The sequence below is a fragment of the Meriones unguiculatus genome, chromosome 14, assembly GCF_030254825.1.
Source record: "Meriones unguiculatus strain TT.TT164.6M chromosome 14, Bangor_MerUng_6.1, whole genome shotgun sequence".
NCBI lineage: Eukaryota > Metazoa > Chordata > Mammalia > Rodentia > Muridae > Meriones > Meriones unguiculatus.
The window spans coordinates 17,398,656-17,412,253 of record NC_083361.1 but is presented as its reverse complement, the minus strand read 5'-3'; the positions used below and the strand labels follow the sequence as shown (position 1 = coordinate 17,412,253).

General features: G+C 39.2%; 1 protein-coding gene across 4 annotated transcripts in view; it reads left to right on the top strand.

The window, feature by feature from the left end:
- Tnrc6a (trinucleotide repeat containing adaptor 6A) overlaps positions 1–13,598 on the top strand; it is a 77,125-nt gene that overhangs the window by 16,962 nt on the left and 46,565 nt on the right. For all 4 annotated transcript variants that reach the window (XM_060366896.1, XM_060366895.1, XM_021655009.2 and 1 more), the window contains exons 3-4: positions 1,518–1,605; positions 9,268–9,289. In XM_060366896.1, coding sequence (XP_060222879.1) covers positions 1,518–1,605; positions 9,268–9,289 — 110 coding nt within the window. The remainder of the gene's footprint in view (positions 1–1,517; positions 1,606–9,267; positions 9,290–13,598) is intronic.

Here is a 13,598-nt window from a genome sequence, read left to right as displayed (position 1 = left end):
CCTTTGTGTATATGTCATTTACTCTGCCACTCTTGTATATTGTGGTCACCTTGGCCTTTGACATTGGGATGGTCTTATACAAAATATAAAGGTGTATAATCTTCATGCATTTGACATCATCTCTTATTTCAATTGTGCAAAATGCTACTCATTTCTATTTTCTTATTCTACATATGTCCCTCAATTTCTTCCATCAGAAAAAAGCCAGATTTATGCTCTTTGCAGTGATTATAGCCTCTTCCAGTTTCCTACATACTTGCCTAATTCTGTGGCTGTCTGTGGTAGTATTACTGTGTATGATGGCTTTCTTCAGTACGCAGAGCTGGTATCATGAAACTTACACTCTAGGCTGACTACTTTGTGAAACTAGGTAGTTCCTCTATATTTTCTTAGATTGCTTTTCTCAGACTCCTTGTGAATGGAGCATCATGTGAATGGACGGGCCCCACATGAGTGATGAGTGGAGAACCAGTCGCCTCCAGTAAGGAGAGCTGTGTACTCAGGGAAGAAACCTATAAGCCTCCTTTGGAAGTTTTGGTTCCTTGGAGAGCATTCTTTTGGTTTTAAGTTGGTTTTTCGAGCAGATGCTTCATGTAACCATGTAGGCAGGAAGGGCTCAGGGATTAGAGTTGGAGTAGTTGTGGCTAGAGTGGATCTGACTTTTTATTCCTTATGTAATTCCCTCCCCCTCTTACTTCTGCTCTCCTTGTTCTTGTCTTAAATGTTGTTAGAGCTCTACTAGAGGGGTGTCTGGTGCATCTGCCTAAGACTCACGTTTATTATTAGATATGACTCCTTTTGTTGTAGTTCATTAATTAGTTTTGCGTAGTTGTTGCTTTCATTGAGGTGGAGGGAGAAAGAGGAAATAGTTTGCCTAGTTCTGATACCCTGAACAAGGGAGCCCTTTCTGTTAGCAACTTCGAAAATTTTAGATTCCAAAATTTTAAATAAACTTATAGTGCATACATTATTGTTTCCAAAGAAAGAATACTTTGAGATTATTGTAATTTTGAATTACATGTTACCTATTTATGGCTAATTTGTAGCCAAAAAATATCTATGGCTGGGTATGTAGTTGATTGATGGAGCGCTAACCTGACCTGTGCAGGACTCTGGGTTTGATCCAGTATCACAAAATGCGCACACACATGCGGGCGCCCCCCTCCCCCCCGAAGTACCATTGCAGTCTATCCCCCTCAGGTGCGATTGATAATGGGACCCATAACGAGGTAACAACTTACCCATTCTAGAATTGGAAGAATCTTAAAGTGTAAAACTTCAGTTTTTCATTGCCTTCCTTGATTTTAACATTAAGGTGAAAGCTCTCATGCTTGGGAAGGAAATCTATGTCAATTAAAAGTAAATTGCACTACACGGTAGCTGTGTGGCTTAGGTTGCAGACTGTTGAATAAAGACAAATTTGCTCTATTTCTTATAAGTGAAAGTGAACCTGTGTGCAGCATTGTTTTTATGTCTAAATCCACTTTGGGAAAGTTAATTGCAACTGTGTGGTTCAGGGATTTAGTGCAAGAAGAAGAACAGTTGATGGAAGAAAAGAAAAAGAAAAAAGACGACAAGAAAAAGAAGGAAGCTGCTCAAAAGAAGGTATATACGATACACTTTGTTAAGCAGTTTGAACAAAAGGAATTACTGATGCCTTTGTTAAGCATTGATACGTATATTAACCTCACTGAAGATCCAATAGTTAATGTCCTTGAATGTGCATATATAGTAGTTTGCTGAATGTGTAATTCAGTGCTTACATAATCTTGCCAATACTGAGGTTTTCGAAGGTAAGTACATCTCATAGGATTTCTCTTTCACTTAGTGATTCCTGTGTATTTCATTATAATCTTATAAGTGGGGAAACAAAGACGCTTAAAAGGCTGTGAGGACAGAGAGGGTTTTGAAGTCCTACTTGCTCATACAACCTTAGAATGATAGAGCCATCAATCCTATTTAGTCTCCTAGGGCCTCAGTTTCTTTATTTTTGTTAAACAAATGTTGAATTAAATGAAATAATAGAAGGTGCAATAGAAAATGAAGTAAACTATATTTAAGCAAGCCATATTTAAGCAAGTTTTGACATGATAAAGAATAAAAGTTCCTTTTAATTTGATACCTGTGCTGACTTTCTAAATTTTCAGTTTAAATTTAGACACTTTAAAACAATCACTAAGGTATTCACTGGAAAAGAACTCTAGGCACAATATAGGATAAGAAGCTGGAGCCAAAGCAAAGTATGATAAGGCTACTGATGGTTAGCAAATCTGACACTCAGTCTTCACCATCAAATTTAAAGTATTCTAAAACACCCAATAAATTACTGTTGTATTTAGCGAAGAAGTACTACTGTGCTTTTAAAATGTGTATCCAGTTAGGTAAGACATAGGACACACAAGGCGTACATACATGAAACATGTCTTTATGGGAAACTGTTGACACAGGGAGGAAGATACCTTAGCCTGAGATGGAGCAGAGTAGTAGAACATATTCTTAGAATAGAAATAAGTCAGGTGATTTAGTAAGCTCAGAACCAGGAATTTGTATTCTGTATATCTTAAAATGTGAAAGCTTTTGAGGGTGGGATAGGCATATCAGGAGATGGTTTGGAGGCAGTTAATGAGAAGTAAATTCTCGAGGGTTTGAGTGTTGGGGAAATTATCGAAGATATTTTAGTAAGAGTGACTTGAAAGTTTGTTTTTCCCTTGTGAAAATGTTGGATTGGATTGGAAGAGATTGAAGTACTGCTTAAGGGACTGTTGACATAATCCATAGAATTTGCTTGGTGGCTGTAAGAGGGAGCATCCTAGACTTTTAGATTCTGTTGAGTGATTTAAGTGTACTTGGGAACAGTTAATCAGCTTAGTACAGAAAAAGGAGAAGTGATAAATCAGTTCTGGGTGTGCTAAAATGTGGGCACCATCAGCAGATAAGTGGGGCAGGGAGAGTACAAAGTTTTTGGAGGATTGAATATGTGTGAGATGGTAGGTGACATTAGTCAGTACAGTCTGGTGCCCTCAGGGGAGCTGGAAGGAAGAATACATAGCAGGTGTTTGGACAGGGCTCTCGTGTAGAGTCTTGTGTTGGCTGATGCCTTGGGCCCCTACCAGAGGCTTTTTGATGTTGGATGGTCTTTGTAGTCTGGTCCATCTTTATTTGATATTTATGAAAGAGTTGTGTCCTCTCTAAGCCTAAGGCTAGGAAAAGCCTATTGTATTCTAGGACCATGGTGCCATTTGCCCATTCAAGAATTCTTGAGGTAAACTGGAGGAAGTTGGTGAAGAGGCTGCTTAGTGTGTTCAATGTAGAATCTGGTTTGGCCAGCATCTGAATATTGTTGCCTTAGGCCTCGCTGGTCCGAAGGAGTTCCAGATTTAGCTGGTAAGTACAGTACAGCATGTCTGGGAAAAAGCCTACAGTAGTATTTAAGAATGTGTTTGGAATTTGCCCTGTTGACTGAGAAAATTCTGCAAAAGGCAGATGCTTAATAGAATTATTTTAAGTCAGCATATAGAAATAATGACTCAGTTGTGAAAGTTCATCTCTACCTTCCCTCACAGTCAACTTTGTAAATCACCAAGTCAGTAAAGTGACTCCCATATGTGTGCATAAATTTAAATGTAGCACATAAATGCTGTTTATCCTGTTATTTGGCATCTCATCAAATGTGCAGTGGCAGCTTTTCAGTTTTTTCCAGTTCTTTCTGCCTCAGTTAGTGGTTCCAGCCTCACTCTCATCATGTCGTACTAGACCAGATGCTGAGAGAGAAAAATGGCTTGATTTTTACTAGATCTTGCACATAGCTAGGGTCTTGCTATGTATTCTGTCTATCCTAAGCAGTCTAAAGGAAAGTTTAAAGCCCTAATTGTTAAATTTCATTGTGTAGACTGCCACCGTAAATACAGCTTCTCCAAACTGTAGAAAACCAGCTTATAACTGAATTTGAATGCAGCCTGTTGGCAAAATAAGGACAGCTGGTATTTCCATACTCTGCTACCAAATAGCTCCTTAAAAAAAGGAAACTCCCAGATTGGCCCAGATGAAAGACCATGAGTCACAAACTGTTAAGACAAGCTTTGTGGAGCTTTCTTTTGTTTTCTGTAGGAGCCAGCAAGTATATCCCAGTAGGTGGTAGGAGACAAACATGAGTTAGGTGGGCAGGACCAGTACATGAGTGTTTGAACATAAATTCATCCTAATTCACTTTTGTGTATATGAACCATGCACTTTGACTTCTGAAGAAGACCAGCTGTTATCTGTTCTAATCTGTTTTATGTTCAGTATAAGGTGACTTCAGTGGTTAACCTTGGTTTCCTGATGGCAAAGGTGCAGAACTAAAGTTGAAACCTCATGCTTCCATTGAGTATCAGAACTATAAATCACAGTACTGTGCTCTCCATGCAGAATGTTATCTTGTGTTTCTGCTTTTATTTTTCCCCATATTCAAGTGAACTTTTAAATTGAGAAATCATATAGAAGGAAAATTTTATAATGGGATATAAAGTATAGGTCCTCATGCTATGAACACTGAAAACATGTATATTTAACTCCCTAACAGCATGTGTGCTTTTGAAATTTAAGTTTGTACCGTGATCTATTTTCTGCTTCAAATAAAAAACAAGTAATAATTTAACTGCTAGATATCAAAGCAAGCTCTACACTGAACCAGATAGATTTCCATTCCCCTCCCTCTTGATAGCTTATCAGACATCATCAAAACTTACTCTAGTATTTTAACTTAACAGTTTTTCTTGTTTTGCTAAGTATATATTCAGATATTTAGTCTCTAAAGAAATTCTGTATACAAAGTGAGCACTTTTAAACGATAGCTCCCACCGTGGTGAGTGAGCATGGGGCCCAGTGAGTCAGTGACTTCATTTTTAGCATTGTTGTGTTCTAAAAACCTTAGCCTAGTAAGCGGCCATGTATGTGCAGTGCTTTGTATGTGGTGAAGAGTCTTCTGGTTCTTAGACCTAGAAACGTTTGGTGTTGCCAGACATACAGCTTCAGCCTTAAAGAAGGGGCAAGAGCAACAGCAGCAGCACAAGGTTAGCTTGAATTTCTCCCCAGGTTCCATTTTTTAAAAGAGAAATTTCAAAAGGGATCTTAAGGGAACTGCAGTGAGAATAGGGAGATTGAGAAATAGGTTAATTATAGAGGGGTAATTCAGAATACCCTTTACTTACACATGTAATTGTAGTTCCTAGAAAGCGTGTTAACAGTGAAGGGTTGGGGAGACGAGTAATGCAGACTGGAATTTCCTGACATTCATATTATTTTAGTTGTTGCTGTTACTGTTTGAATTGAAGGGATTTGTACAGGTTTTATGGGTGTAGGTTACTAAAGCCTAAAAGAGACTTAGGCTGTAGAAACATCTGACTTCTTTCCTCCCTTTAGGAAACGATGCTCAGTCTCATCAGTGCATTTCCCTGTAACCTTGGTGATAGCATGACCAGTTGGAGGAGGCACTCATGGAGGGCAGTGAAATGCCCTCTTTTACAGCTCTGTCCTTTCGCATACCTTCCTTTCTCCTCAGTTTAAAAGCTCTTTATTCACCAGACTAACGTTCTAGACTAGGTATCATTTGCTAACTCATAGGAAAGAGTTTTGAGTAAGTTATCTCGTTTTTAAAGAGTGAGTTCAACTAGATTACTTTTGATTCCTTCTGTCTTAGTTCCTTTTCTGTGTAACGTCACCATGACTAAGGCGGCTTAAGGAAGAGTTTATTGGGGTACAGTTCCAGGTGACCATCATGGTGCAGAGCGTAGGAGCATGTAGACAGGCATGGCATTGGAGCAATAGCTGAGAGCTTACATTTTGATCCACAGCAGTTGGCAGAGAAAGCTAACTGGGAATGGTGTGGGCTTTTGAAACCTCAGTACTCACCCCCAGTGATATACTTTCTCCAACAAGGCCACACCTCCTAATCCTTCCCAGTCAACCAATCGGGAACCAAGTATTCGAACATTAGAGCCTGTGGAAGCCGTTCTTACTCAGACCACCACCAATATTGGGAAGGTGTTGTAGAGGATGAGAAAGGAAAAAGAACTGGGGATAAGTGTCAGCCAGTCAGCTCATTTTGAAGTGTGAGACTTAGATCTAAGCTGAAGCTCAGGTAGTCAGGGCTGTGGAAAGCTGCAGGAACACACACCTACTGACTGGTCCCCACTCTCCTGCGCCTTCATCTGTTGCAAGCTGGAGTTCTGAGCTTCATGGCAGTGCTGAGAGGAGTGTATTTATCCCCATTTTTCAGACGAAGGAAGTGAGCTAATTTAGAAAAGTTAACTAATTTGACTAGGGTCATAACATTGTCAGCAATAAAGCTGGGATTCAGAACCTGAGCTTTTACAGTTTGCGTAGACACAGAGCGAGGACAGGTACTGGAGAGCTGTAGGGAATGAAGCACCCATTGTCTCTACTGCTACTATCTAATGTCTCCTTTGTAGAATCAACTAAAGATTGTTAAATATTACAATATTTAACATACCAACTGTTTGCTTCCATGTTTGATTTACTAGAATCCCTCACTGTCTTCGAGTCGGAGTGACTATATGTCACACCTTACTTGAAACAGTGTGTATTTTACTCAGACCCAATTTGTCAAGTTTTATTACTTAATCTTCACAGTAGCTCTAAAATGTGAGTAGGATAGTTTTTTTTTTTTTTTTTGAAGGATTAGGGAAGAGACCCATAGAGCCGAAAAGGCAAGATCATATTAAAAGTAAGAAAGTTTTAATCCCAGCACATGGTAGGCAGAGGCAAATATGTCGTTAGTAGTTCAAGGCCAGCCTGGTTTACATAGCTAGTACCATGTCAGCCAGGGCTACATACTGAGAGATCTCGTCTCAAAAACAATAAAAGAAAACATTAAGGACAATTTTAATATTTATGTAATTCAGTAGAGCCCAAATGCTGCTGTTTTAATACACAATCCATACAAAATATTGTTAATGAGTAGTTCTTATTCTTTGAAAAATACTCAGTATTAGAAATCTGCTATGTATTTTGCAGATCTCCATTTTAACTACTTTCACTTCAGTGATCAGTAATCATATGTGTGACTAATGGCAACAGTTTGGGGCAATAGAGGTAATCACTATTAAAATACTGGGCCCACTTGGAAATTCTCATTATAATAATTATACTGGGTTCTTGGACTAGCCTACAGAAACATGCTTTAAGAAGCAGAATTCTGCCACTTCCATGTTGTCCTCATCAATTGTAATGTGCTCTTGATTTCTGTTATCTTCATGCCTTCACCCTGTTAGTTCAGTGTTCTCAGGGTTAATACCTTGTATTACCTACCTAGGGCCTCTGTTGCTGACAGAATACTGGATGAGGCTGGCCATTGTTCTAGAAAAGTTGGTCTCAACCTGTGGGTCTGAGATCCAGTGACCCTTTCACAGGGTTTCCTAAGGCCATCGGAAAAGACAGATCTTTACATTATGATTTATAACAGTAGCAAAATTACAATTGTGAAGTAGCAACGAAAATAATTTTATGGTTGGGGTTATAAAATGAGGGACTAAATTAAAGGGTTGCAGCATTAGGAAGGTTGAGAACCACTGTTCTAGAACAACATAAAAACTGCTTTCCCACAGTAACACAATCTTAAAACCTGGAAAAATATCATTGTATGGCTTTGGTCTTAATAACGTCATAATTTCTCTGTCTTGCATTTCATCTCCTTTGAAAGCAATCTATAGTTTTTAAGAAAGGCTTTGGGCTTATAAAGTAATTCTTACGCTGATTCTTTGGCTCCATTAGATTACCTATATAACAAACAGCTCATCACAGAGTTCTAAGTTCTCTCTAAAAAGTATTTTTTTTCTATAAATCTGATTTTCAAAATTATAGCTGGGTGGTGGCAGCACGCACTTTTAATCCCAGCACTCAGGAGGCAGAGACAGGTGGATCTCTGTAAGTTTGAGGTCAGCCTGGTCTAAAGAGCTAGTTTTAGGACAGCCAGGGCTACACAAAGAAACCCTGTCTCGAAAAAAAAAAAACAAAACAAAACAGAATTACTTCTTCCTAAAATAAATAACTATTGTGAAGCTAGTTGACAGTCCATTTAGCATTACCCTTCCATCACTGTTTTTCTTTTTATTTTGATCCATAAAATACAAGATGGCTCCATTATTTTTCTATCTCTAGTGCTCTAAAACTGGACAAAGCACTATAGTGAAAGATGAGCATTTGGTGTGGCTTCAAAAATAGAATAACTGAAAAAAAAATAGAATAATTGTAGCTTTTATTATATGTATTTATAATGATATAACTTAAAATGGAGTTTTTCATAGCTTAATAATTTTATTTGACTAAGCAAATGAATCACCATGCCCTTAGGCAATTAAGTAAAGCTGAGTCTTAATTTAGAAATAATTCTTTTTCAGTTACTAATATTCAGCCATTTCTGGTCAGCCTGAATGTTGTTGAATATTTCACTTTCAGGTCTCCATGCAGTGACTCTGATGAGAAAGGGATTTTACTTGGGGTCCTCTCTCACTGGCTTTATAGTTCTTGTAGAGGCCCTTGCACTTTGAGCTGCTGGTCTAAGTCAGCCCACTGTCCTCCAGCTTTCCCCTCAGTTGTGGTGTGAGAGAGCTAATAAACTCAGTCCCAGGCCCTGGGAAGCAGTTTATATCAGCTCAGTCATTTTTATGAGATGTCAGAAGTGGCAAGTTAGTTTAAAAAGTTTTCTTACTTAACAAATACTGAAAAGTTGACTATATTAGCTAAAATATCGACTTGATCTTCAGAAGTTAAATTTATTACAAATTTGGCCAAAGTGATTATTTATAACTTTTCTTACAGAAAATATAATTCTTTTTGATCATTTGAAGCCATTTAGATATACAAAATTTGTTAAAAACCTATTTATACAAAGGTGACAATTAAAAAATTATTTAAAAATAAGGGAAAAGTACAGCTCCCATTTGAAAAATTATAAGCCACCATAAAATGTTTTCTATACTTTATGTCTAAAGAATCGTTCCAGAAATTTTTGTTAGTAAAAATAGTATCAAGAACACTGGGGCACATCTGTGGGGAAAGAGTGCTCTGCATGTCTTTCCTGTCCAGCTCATCTAAGTGATGCTCTCATCTAAGTGATGCTCATCTAAATGATGCTCTCATCTAAGTGATGCTCTCTGGAGTAAAAATGTGTATCTCATATGGCAGTAATATATGAACATTTTATCATAACACTTCATTTCTTTCAGTTTCATATTTACATTGTTTTTTGTTTGTTTGTTTTCATTTTAGGCCACTGAACAAAAAATCAAAGGTACGTTGTTTAAAGCTATTTCTTCTTTTTTCATTAAAATCAAGTTGTTTATGTGTACTTCTATTCACCTTCAGGATGGGAGAGAAATGTGTCGAAGAGACTGGGGTAGGAACAGACGACTTCAGGTGAAGTCACACTGGTGTATTCCATTGAGTTTTTTATGGTGTATATCACTACATAGAGAAGGTACTGCCCTGAGGCTGCCTTCTGGGCAGGCCCCATTTTCTAATGCCGTCTGCTGTGAGTCTTGAGCACATGCCTTTCTTTTGGTCTTCCATTCTAACCTCTTATTCACAGGTGAGGGATGGGTGAAATTTCTGCCTCCCTCGTTTCTTGTTGTCCTTTATAGGCATAGTAGTGACCCCTGTTCCTGTATTACGCTTAAAGAATACATTTCTAACCCTTCGGTCATTGAGCCAGGTTACTAATGTGCCCTGGGATGAAGACTTAACCCCTCTCAAATCCTGAGTCAGGGGTCCTCCAGCTTCCTGCCCTCGACTACCTAATAATGACAGTTGTACAGTTCAGCGGCTGAACTTGGCTCCAGCACCGCATTGGGGTTTTAGCTGTGTCAGAAAAATGCTCTCTGCATTTCATTAGTATGTGCATTCACAGTACAACCTATGGTTACGAGATTCATGCTAGTTAGGGTAGTATCTATTAGGTGCCCTCATAGAAGAGTAAATAAGAAGGGTTAAAGCTTACATTTCACTAGAAGAAAGTTTTTACATGAACATAAGGAAAAACTGAGACAGGAATTTGAGAGTGGAAATAGATTTATTTATAATTTGACCAGGAATTCTTAGAGAAATTCTAGGGGAGAAATTCTTAGTCTCTCTCCATTTGCTTATACCAGTGTTACAGTTTATGGGTACTATTTAGCAGATGCCAAGAAACATGCATATATAAATTCAGCTGTGAGAGTCCAGGTTACAGACCTTCTGGGAAAGAGAGTCTTATCTGTTTGGTGTCAAGGTTCCCACGAGTGGCCTGTCCTACCCCACCTGGTATTTATTGGAGAAATTCTAATCCCTGTTTGAGGAGGTAAGTCAGATCTGAATTTAACCCCAAGAACCATGTACAAATTTAATCCCAGAGACAGGCAGGAGGATCTCTGAGATAAGGCCAACCTGGTCTAAATAGTGAGTTTGAGGCCAGCCAGAGCTACACTGTGAGACCCTGAGGTCAGAAGAGGCATTGAAAATGAGCTACAGTAATGCAGAATATACATGGTCAGGTCAGCTTTTGAAAGCTGCGTCTGCCGTCACTCCAGCAGCCTTTGTAAGAGTATATAAATTGCCCCTAGTTGGTTGCTTTTTGTTTTGTGTTCTCTTTTTTTTTTAAAGCCAAACATCTCTGCTCTTCCAGGATCCATATAATCTGACCTCTTATGCTCCAACCAACCCAAGTGCCCCCAACCCACATTTTTTACACTTCTTAGAGTATTTGGTTTTCATGTTCTTTTATGTTTGCTTTTTGGTCTGGGTTATTGAGCAAGGCTGTTTTCATGGTGGCTTTTATCCTTATCCTCGCTCCACTTGTCCTTGGTCTCTACCCTTTATTACATGTGTAATTTTGGATACTTGATTATATCCTCTCTTAGATTGTTGATTGACCTACAAAATATTTCGTCTCCAGTGTGATCTTTGAGTGCCTGTTGTTTAATAACTTTTCCAAATGGAAGCCTTTGACTTCCTTGCTTAAACTGTCTTCTTGTTTTCAGGTCTTTCACAAGTCTGAGAATATTAAACTTACGGTAGGAACGTCACTTAAGGTGCAATGTGCTCTTTTAGTTCACTTCATCCTTGATTTACTGGCAGCTCCCTTAATAACTGGTCACAATTATTTTATCTGTAAGCATGTATTTTATGTTTATGCTGGGTATGTGTCTGTGATGCATTGGTGTGAGGTTTCTATAGGTAGAAATCATAAATGAGAGCGTTGGTGGGTCAGGTTCGGCCTGTGTTTCGTGGTTCTGACTCAGCACGGTGAAGTGAACTGAGCACTGCTGCTGAGGGACCTGCCACATCCATCTCTCCATATGCTTTATCTTGGCTTGTTATGTTCTGGTTCTTGGTAGCAGCAGAACTAGAATCCACCCTCCTTTCTGTTCCAGTGGCCAGCCCAGTGGTATTAGCTGCTGCCTACTTGGCACAACATGTATAGTAAGTCTCAAGACTTACTCAGCTTGAGCACCTGCAACTTTGGATCCTTTATTTATTTATTTAGCACCTGTATGACGTATGTGGAGGTCAGAGGTCTTTCTACTAGGTGGGTTCTGAGACTTGAACTCAGGTTTTTAGTTTTGAGGGCCTTTGCCCACTGAGCCATCTCCCCATCCATACCCAGCTTTGTACCCTTCAGTCCCTTCTCTGTTCCTACTGATAACTAGTCAGTTCTAAGGGATTTGGGGTTTTATTTTGTTTTGACAGGATTGTGGGTTGTGCTGGGGGCCTTACATATGCCAGGGAAGCACTTCAGCACCTGGCAGAGCCAGTGGTTTTGTTTTCTTTTTTTTAATTTCACATTTAATTGAGATTATATAGTATATTTGCTTATTTCACTTAGCATAATCTTCAGGTTTACCTTTATCATGTTGAAGAGAGGGGGGTGGGAATTTGTGCCCGTGTGTGTGCTCATAGGTAGGTATGCCTGGAGTCTCAATCATTCTCCAAGGTACTTGGAAGTGCTGCATTCTTTTTCTTTGGAGTAGGTGCCTGAGGAGTTGCTGCTGGGTCATATGATGCAGTTGGAGTTTTCCTTTCTGAGACAGTGTTAGTCCTTAAATTTCTCAATGATAAAGTTTCCTACTGGACCAAGTTCAGGAACTTGAGTGGCTTCACAGAGCTTCAGAGTAGACAACTGAGGTGTCAGAGCTGTGGCTTCAAATGTGTAGGTGACTGAGACTCCTGAATACAGAAGAGTCTGTTCAGAACTGAAGTGACACCCCAGAGAACCTAGTGTCCATGCTCTGCAGTGCATGCCCATTGCTCATTCTGTCAGTACAGTTGGGGGGGGGGGTTAATCTCAAGGAGAATTAGTCTGACCACCGTGTGCTGTGCCACCATGGTTCTGCATTGTGAGCTGATTTGGAGGCCAGTTCGTGCTATTGTTTGAAACAGACAGAGGTGACTGCTGATTAAAAACTTATGGCAGATTCTTTTCTTCCTGAGCTAGGTAACAAGATCTGTACTTCTGTACTAACAAGATGGGAAAAAATATCTGCCTACTTTCATGAAAATAGTTAAAATAATTTTGTTTGGTTAATAGAATGATCATTTTTCCTTTCCCTTTATTAAGAAAGGAAGATGGTTTACATGCATAAAGTTAGATTAATGTACACAGTAAATTCACAGAAAATGCTGGGGATCCCATTTTCTTTAGGATTGTACAGCCACCAGTTAATTGTTTAAATTGGTGAAAATGAAATATTGTGTGTGTGTGTGTGTGTGTGTGTGTGTGTGTGTCGATTCTGAAAAGGACCGAGGAAATAGGAGGTAGGGAAAAAGCAGGTTAGCAGTGAGCTGTAATCTATAACTATGCTCAAGAATAAAGGAGAATAGCCCATAGTTTTGGGGATTATGTGGGAGTACCCCAGAGTTGTGTGTCCTGAGCTGAGAGTCTGAGATTTTACTAAAGGAATAATCAGGGATTCTGTTTCAAAATCAAAACACCCCAGGAACCTTCTCTTTTAAGCTTTAGAGAAGAATTAAGACAAATTAATAAGAGTAGCTGTATCAGTTAACATCCACCAAAAAGACAGTACATATCAAAAGGTTGCACCTGTACTTAATGTATATTCCTATAGTCCTTTAATTCTGATAAAAGTAGTATCTAGGTCTCAGAATGTATTCTGGGCAAGAGCCTTTGTTCTGGTTTGTCCTAAGGAAAATGCTGGTGGGATGGCCAGAGGCTGAGAGCTTTGAGTCACTGCTAAAGAGAGTAACTGGGATTGACTGTCACCTTTGCAGTCTTTATTTCTGTGGCTTTGGGCAAGTTTTTTAACTTCTACCCTCTGGGGAGCTAACCCAACCCGTGTCTGTGCTGTAGGAGGAAAGGTAGTGGATTGGAAGCCGTGGGTTGCAGGCATAGTGCTGAGTAGGTACCGTAGTCAAGTATGTGGGTAGAAAACTTGAGTTTTCAGAGTAGCACTTTGAGCTACAATCTATGACTATGGCACTTGTTTGTAGTCAGTAGGTTTATTTTTATTTCTTCTTTTTCTCCTCCTCCCCTTTTCCTCCTTCTCTTTCTTTCCTTTTTTCAAGGTAGAGTCTCTGTGTGCAGCTGTGGCTGTGCTACCACTCACTCT